The sequence below is a fragment of the Stegastes partitus genome, unplaced genomic scaffold (genome assembly GCF_000690725.1).
Source record: "Stegastes partitus isolate 25-593 unplaced genomic scaffold, Stegastes_partitus-1.0.2 Scaffold237, whole genome shotgun sequence".
Lineage (NCBI taxonomy): Eukaryota > Metazoa > Chordata > Actinopteri > Pomacentridae > Stegastes > Stegastes partitus.
The window spans coordinates 498,754-506,949 of NW_007577968.1; the positions used below are offsets into that span (position 1 = coordinate 498,754).

General features: G+C 46.9%; 1 protein-coding gene across 1 annotated transcript; it reads right to left on the minus strand.

Moving 5' to 3' along the window:
• Positions 1-1,905: 1,905 nt before the first annotated feature.
• Positions 1,906-7,366, minus strand: adra2b (adrenoceptor alpha 2B). The gene is made up of 2 exons (XM_008281573.1): positions 6,598-7,366; positions 1,906-6,443 (listed from the first exon to the last, which is right to left on the minus strand). The coding sequence occupies exon 2, from the start codon at positions 6,416-6,418 to the stop codon at positions 4,838-4,840; it is 1,581 nt and encodes a 526-aa protein (XP_008279795.1). The 5' UTR covers positions 6,419-6,443; positions 6,598-7,366; the 3' UTR covers positions 1,906-4,837.
• Positions 7,367-8,196: the final 830 nt, after the last annotated feature.

The window sequence follows — 8,196 nt, forward strand, 5'->3', positions numbered from 1 at the left end:
CATGATATCCATTTTGTTGTGGAGATGCTATAACTCTTATTCCAATATGTTACAAAGAACAGATAGAATTTAATAAACTACTACGTGCTGCCTTTATACTTTCGTTTAGCATCATTTTCTGTATTTTTTTGCTAAATGTTGCTCCTGTGTTTTTGTGTTTTTGCTCGTGTTGTGTCTATTTGCACGCTTTTTTTCCCCTCAAATTTCAGCAGATTGAGCAACGACATATTGTGCATTTCCTAACTTGTGTTGTGCATTTTTCTCATCACAGAAAGAGCAGTCGTTGCCAAGGTAACAGCCAGCCAAATAAACAATAAACAATTACACGTCTGAGCCAGATTGGAACTCTTTGCTTTCACCAGGACTTTTGTAGAAAACATCCACAGATTCAAAAAAAAAAAAAAAAAAAGTGTCCTCCTGGCGAATGTTTGAATATATCAATTTGGTGCTGCCGAACGTACACACAATAGCACGCAGACACCCATTCATCCAGCTCCACTCTGTTAAACAGTCACAGCCTCCCGGAGCGATTCTCATCATAATTGCCTGTGCCCCCTAAAAATGACGTTTTTATCACAGACTCGGCAAAGTGAAAGGGCCTTTTAATGCCTCCACCTTCAATGGGGAGCGAGCCTGCCTGTGTTCTGTCTCTCATTTGTCATCCAGCCTCTTGGGTGTTTTCAACCAGCCCGACTACGGAGTGAAGAAATGTATCTGTGCAACGCGGAGGAGATGGGAAAAGGCTGGAACGCCCTCTCGACACATGCATATTCATACCGTGGAACGCTGCACCCATCATAAATTTGTAAATGAAAGTTAATGTGCGTCCGTGCTTCTGTGTGCGAGTCTTTGCCTGTCACACCTCTTCTTCTGCAAGGGAGCCTGTGTGTGCTTTTTTTTTTTTTTCTTCTTTCCCCACCCTCGGAGCTGCTGTGCCGTGTGAATAAGTAGCTAATGAGTGTGCTGTGTGTCATGTTAGCCGGGCTCTCCATCTTCACTCTGGAGGGTTCACTGCCCCAACTAGGCCTGCTTTATATTCCAGTTGAGGCCAGAGAATAAGGAGCTTAGGGACACTGTGACTGTATGAATATACAACACTGTAAACATGCACCTTGCTGCTCCCCACGCTTGGCTGTGATAACTTATCCGTTCACCTCCTCGTGCGACTGGAATCACGGCCATGAATATGGAAATGAAAGTGCGAGGGGGTAAAGGAGCGGCGTCTCCTCGGTGTCGTATCTTCTCCGAGTCGAAACATCCGTGTGAATGAAAAGCAGGGCGGAGAGGCTCAATTCGCTGCCGAGAAATCTCCAAACTGCCCATCAGCATAAATCAATTGCAATTCACCGTAGGCCTGATGACCTCAAATATAACAAGCTGTCACAACAGGCGTGTGTGTGTGTGTGTGTGTGTGGCTGCATCTGAGTGTTAACTGGGTGTGTTTTCATGACTTGAATACAATATGTGACAGCTGGTGCAGAATGACACATTGGATAAGTGTGTGTGTTTATGTGCATATGTGGTATTTGGCTCCTCGCTCTAATTCCTTATAGACTTGTTGGCAGTAGGTAACATTATGCTGTTTCTGCTGCAGGGCCCTGCGTCTTCGCGTCCCGCTGTGATCGGAAATTTTCCAATGACATTTTGAACGGCCATCAGCCCACAATATTATGGACTATTTCCAAAAGTTGTGCTGCCGTTCGAGGCCATTTCGTAATGACAGGAAATTGCTTTAGATTGCACTTTGGTTCAACACGTATGCTGCAAAAACATCGTTCTCTTAAAACTCTCAAATTTGCCAAATAGCATATTGCTAGATCTCTTCCTGGAAATGATCTTGTTTTTTTTCCCTTTTCATGCATCATGTGAAAATATATGAAATAAAAGAAACCGGGAGATGACTCATGCATTTTCAAGTAGCTTTATTTTCCAAACTGGAGAGGAATGATGACAGATGGGGGGATAGAAGATTGCAAAGCTCAGACCAGGCAGTTTTGGTCCAAACACAGTTGGGGAAGAGACAATACAGGCGGTTTCAGGGGAGAAGGAGGGCGATCAAGAGGCAGATTACTGCACCTGTCACCTTTAAGCCGTAATTCTTACTTTTTTAAAAGATAAACAAAGCAGCAGTCTCACCACATAAAGCCATGGTTGGCGAGTTTGAGCAGCATTGCGACTCGTATTTATCGGATGCGGCCGTGAATCCGCGGCCTTTTGTGGCTATTTTTGTAACAATTGCTTTTTCTTTATTATTTTTTCTTTCTCTCCTTTCTGGAGAAGAAAATAAAAATTTCAAATGAGGGCAGGGAACAGTTGTATAAGTGCACGGAGTTCTTACTTGCAACCGTCTGATTTAATCATTTATGTAAATCTCCCAGGAGCTGTGTGAGGTATGGATCTGAGCCTTAATGTCCTGCGAATCGTCCAACTGAAACTGGCTGTGGGTGCTATTGACATTTTCATATTTGCTGACTTTCTCAGGAAAAGTTAGACAACAGTAGCAGGAGAGGGTTTTTCTTCTTCCTGTTGCAGTTTATGCTTGATCGTTTGTACATCCATGAATGTGCTTGTATGTCTGAGCATTTCTTTTTTTTTATACCGTACTATAACTAGATGAAACAATGGTGATAAATGTTGCATTGTAGGTTCTGCATTATGCACATAACTCAAACTTCATGTTCCTTCAATTCAACACAAATACATCCCCCCCCTCCCTCCTTCCAAAAGCTTAAATATAGCTCAACCTCGCAACGCAAGAGCCTGATGGCAGAAGTCAAACTTGCTCTTATTCGAGCTCTTACAAATCTTAACCGTGCTTCTCGCTCTTTGATCAGTTTCAATTTGCTTCATTTTCAGAATAAAAGCACAGGAACTGAACAATAAATAGGTAACAGACAGAAAAACACAAAATAGTTTGAAATAAATAATACAATAATTTCAACCTTTGCCTCCCGTCACATACACCAAACATAAAGCGACACTTCGTTAAAGCAACACAGAGCCGGATGTCACTGAGTCGGGCTCCTGTAAGGCTCTTTGGTCCCTTGAGGGTGATCACTAAAAAGCCATGTACTCACTAGCACTGATAAGACTTTCTCAACGTAGCTATACTGCTTTACTACCGATCCTCCCACCGAGTGAAACATTCACATGACGGACAGCAATGCGATGCCTACCGAAAAACAACAAAAACAAAACCCATCTGGTCTCTGTTCTTCAACATTACAGTAGATCTGCAGTACGTAGCAGCCAGAGGAGGCACTGACACTTTCTACAGAGAGAAACAACAAAAGTCAACATGCACGCACACAAACACGCACGCACGCACTCACACAGGTCAGCAGAATTAGACAATTAGTAAGTTGATGTGTTGCTGCTGACAGCCCTTGTCCCATTGAGTCAATAAGCCGGTGTGCTGTTCACAGTTACAGACACTTGTTTTTTTTTTTTCTTCCTCCTTTTTGTCGAGGAAACTGACAGAGCCTCAGTGTCTTGGTGAGAAAAATAAATGTTCGTCCTCCTTTGCCTCTCAGCAGCGCACCAAATGTGCCACGTAGAAGTCCGCTGCAGGCGACGATGTGCCAGAGGCGCTGATAAAGAGTGACTCAGCCAAACGGTTCCCGGTGTAACCCACGTAGGCGCTATTAGGGGGCAACATCGCCCCGTAATTGCATTGTCCATCTGTCCTTTAAAGTCAATGTCTACCTGGTAAATACTGCTGCTCGTCAGGAAGCAGGGTCTCTGGGAAGTAATGTTCACAAGTTAAATAATAAGAAGAATCAGTTTTGTTCATGTCAGTCTTCAGCAGATGCACCTCCCGTTAGATGCTAAAGCTCCAAACAGCTTTTATTGTTGTAGAAATGTCCAAACAGAGACACACTGAAGGAGAAGGGTCAGTTCAGGGGTGAGAGGGGGGGAGAAGGGGTATCACACCATCTACATCTCTGTGGCATAAATGTGATGTTCTTTGATGTCCAAAATCCATCAGTTTATTTCATGAAAGAAGAAAGCCAAGAGTGTCTTTACAAACAACCTGAGTGTCCATTGTGACCAGTACTGAGCTCAGAGCAAGTTTTCTGACGTGAAGGCTTTCCTCTCACAAAGGTCTGAAAGGGCGCCCTTGTTTGTGCTATAACATTTGAGATAATCAGAAACCCTCTGTTGTTGTTGCACTTTTAGATAAAACTCGAGGAACACATGTTTGCCCTACAGCCGGGCAAATTAAGACTGCAGACGTAAGAAATCACCACTAACCTTGTGTGCTCCTTGTGCTCTGTATTGATGAATAAAGGGCCCTAGGCTCACAAGAATCTAAGGTCACTTTTCCTTCTTTTTAACCTGTCTTCTCTCCCCCATTAGTCACGGAGTCCTTAATAGCTACAAAACACTAGACAAGAAACGGTCTGTGCTCATATCTGGGAGTCGGTTCTCCTGCTTTCTGTTTCGTAACGTTTCTCCTGTGCTGCATCACTCGTCTTTTTCAGCGTGATGCAGAGATAAAACACTGGAAACCTTATCAGCAACACCGGAGTGCAAAGCAGTTCGGTGAAGTCCTGCTCGGCCTCTCCGTCATGTCCTCCCGTACCCTGTAAAAAATGTGTGTCTCTAAGTTGCAAAGCTGAGATTTCACAGTCCGAGCTGCCTGTTTGCACGCTGTGGCTGCAGAAGTGTCTCTCAGTGCTGAATGATACGCTGGAATTCTCCACAGTTTGACATATTTTTAAAACAGCCCTTTAAGTGTTCTGAAAAATGGAAATGATTGTTGATTTTTTATGCCTGGGAAACAGCATTTTCGTGTGTGTGCGTGTGTCCATGTCCTCTACAGCAGATTTGTGTGCTAGAAGAAAGTACCCTTGGTGCTGCTGCACAGTATCTTTTTGAAGGCCTTTCTGAAGTCTTTGTTGAAGATGGTGTATATGACGGGGTTGAGCGAGGAGTTGCAGTAACCAATCCAGAAGAAGAACTTGAAGAGTGGGTCAGGGATGACGCAGGTGTCCGGGCACACTGCTTGCAGAGAGTAGGAGAAGAAGAAAGGGAACCAGCACACCACAAAGACCCCAATGACCACCGCCAGCACAAAGGTGAAGCGTTTCTCTCTGTTCACCATGGCTTTACGCCTCGCTGCTCCGGGGTTGTCGTCTTTTTTCGACTTCCTCCCTGGCACCAGCCGAGCCCCCTTTGAAGTGGCGATCATATCCCTGTAGCGCTTCACTGAGGCCGGGGAATGGATCCCCCCTCCTGCTGGGGAGCCTGGCATGCTGGTGCTGCCACGGCCTCCTCCGTGGCTGTGCTCCATATCGCTCTCTGTGCTCGAGCTGTCGCCGTTGTTGTTGTCGGCCTTCTTCCCCCCCAGACGCTTGCCCTTCTTCCCCCCCTCTTTCTTCTTGGGGGCAGACAGAGGCACAGAGGAGGGGGTCGAGGGGCCGTGGGGAGAGGTATCAACGGAGGCTGTGACCGGGGACATGGCTGGAGAAGGGGATGGAGGCTGCAGGAGGTTATTGGTGGTGGGATTCTGGGAGTTTTGAGACTCTCCCTGGGATGGGGAAGGGGTTATAGCGAGGGTGGGGGGTCTGGTGTTTGAGGCTTTGTTGGATGAAGGGGGTGTGCTCTCCTCCTCCTCCTTCCCGTTGGCTTGTACATGTCGTGGAGGCTGACTCGGTGTTGCACAGCCGACCCCATCCTTCCTGGGCTCTCCAGGGGGGCAGCGCGTCCTCTGCTTGGCTATTTGGTAAATTCTTATGTAGACCAGGATCATGATGAGACACGGGGCGAAAAAGGAGCCAATGGTGGAGTAGAGGATGTACCAGCGCTCATCGTTCAGCTGGCACTGAGGTCCTCTCTCACTCCCCTGGTCGCCTCCCTCACTTTTGTTCAGCGAGAGCAGGGGAGGGAAGGAGATGATGGCAGAGATGAGCCACACCACCACAATGGCTGCTTTGATGCGTCTGGGAGTCCGCTGACGCCCGTAAGTGACCCTGGAGATGGACAGGTAGCGGTCCAGGGAGATTGCGCACAGGTGCACGATGGAGGAGGTGCAGAAGAGCACATCCAGCGCCAGGTAGATCTCACACCACAGCGACTTGAAGTACCAGTAGCCCAGCAGCTCGTTGGCCAGGGAGAAGGGGATGATGAGTGTGGCCACCAAAATGTCCGCAGCGGCCAGAGACACCAGGAAGAGATTCTGCGGACCTCGGAGGGACCTGCTGGTCAGCACGGCGATGATGACCATGATGTTTCCCACGATGGTGAAGAGCACCATCAAGGTTATGGCGGTGGCAAAGGCGGCCGTGGCTTCGGGGGAGTAAGGGGCGAGCTTCAGGACGCTCTGGTTGCAGGGCACGGAGGCTCCGGAGATGCTCACGCTGCTGTTCCAGCCGCTCAGCTCCATGGAGCAGCCGTTGTCCAGAACCAAGGCCATGCTGGGGTTATCTTTCCAGGCTTATCTTTATAGATGGAGGAAAATGTACACGTTTGGTGACTGAATAAAATTAGTTTTTATCTGTTTTAAGTGTGTTAGTGCGCAATAAAACACTACATTTACGCAAGAAAAAAAACGTATATGTGGTGAAATAAATGATATTTTTCTGACATATTTACCTCAGTTGCTTCGTCTCTGTGTTTTTTCCAAATGAAAGCTCCCCTGTACCCTCCACGGCAGGTCCACCAAGTCCATTTTAAGCACACAAAGCAGTTCTGGGCAATGCGTCAAGACACAGATTGGTGCTTTTCAATTATTGCCACTTTGAAAAAACGAATTTCCCTCCCGAAACTGCCGTCCTTCGGTCCTTGCGGAGTTAGAACACAGCCAGAACAACCAGAAACTTCTTTTGCGCAGATTGCGCGTTTCTCCCCAAATGGCTTGACGAGGCTGCTGTCCTCAAAATGGGAAGAATTAATTTGTAATAATCGAATTTGGAGTCGTTTACAACGAGGCGACACTGAATACGAGGGACCGGGTTAGAGTAAATATTGACACTTGTGCAATCTCCGTGCGTCCTCGTTTGGAGACGCGCGTACAGCCGAGCGTCTCATCCGAACAGCAAGCAAGAACTGATTTACACAGAGCGAAATAAAGGTGACACGATAACATATTTACAGTTAATAGTAATAAAACGATATTTCATTGCGGATGACAGCCCGATGTCCGCGCGTCCAGTCAGCCAAAGTCAACCTCGAGCTCTCCAGCGCTGCGCACAAAACCAAGATGATATGTTGTCAAGACGCGCCGTCTCTTCTTTCTGCGCTGAAACGATCCACGCAGAGCTGCCTCAGCCTGTGCGTCTCAGGAGTTGTTTTTCTGGGTCCTCGGTGCTCCAGAAGTTCAGCGGGACGCACTGATTCGGCCGCTCATCACAGCTTCGCTCACAGAGGCGCAGCAGCATCTTCACTTGTGAGCAGGACCTTACAACAAAATCTAATAAGTGGGGGGTGCCTCCCATCTCCCTCTTGCGCTTCTTTTAGACCCGGTGATGTCATTGTGGAGCTGGGCGTCATGGGATCCTTCTCCTCTCTCTCTCTCCCTCTCTCTCTCTCTCCAGCCCTGTGCTGCTGCCCCCCTACCCATCTTTCCTATTAAATCTATACCCAAGTGGTTCGACAACAGCAGTTAGAGCAGAAATGGCTTCTTGGGTGGCTCTGTTTCGGTCAATTAACTCTACAGGACGCCCAAGTGTCCGGTTGGGTGCCACGTGCTTTTTATAGAAAACATAAGTTTCCTTGTAGGGACTCATGCACATCATCAGATTCTTCGGTGTCCCGTGTTTTTACTGCTCATATGGCTCTTCAATCAAAAACCCTGTATGATCTGTGACTCTGGAGATATTTTCTCTCTCTCCACTATCTTCCATGTTACATCCAACAACTCCTTTAAAATCAACTCTTTCACTGCAGCAGCAGCAGCAGCAGCAGGACCTCTAACCCAGGGCAATGACACTGAATTTTTATCTTTCCAAAAAGGTCAAAAGCTACATTTTTTTATTTGTAGTTTGGGCCAGAACAGATAAGAGCAGCATGGGAGGGGTTGTGAAGGCTGAAAAACACCTAAATATTTGAGGCTGGGTCGGTGTAAATGCTGCAGTGTTGTGTTGTGAGCATCCTGATCGATAGAGGTGGTTAGCTCATCATAAAGGCACACTCATTTTCAGCTGGGAGAAAGTAGTCAGTAAAACTCAGTAAGAGCATAAAAAAATAATAAAG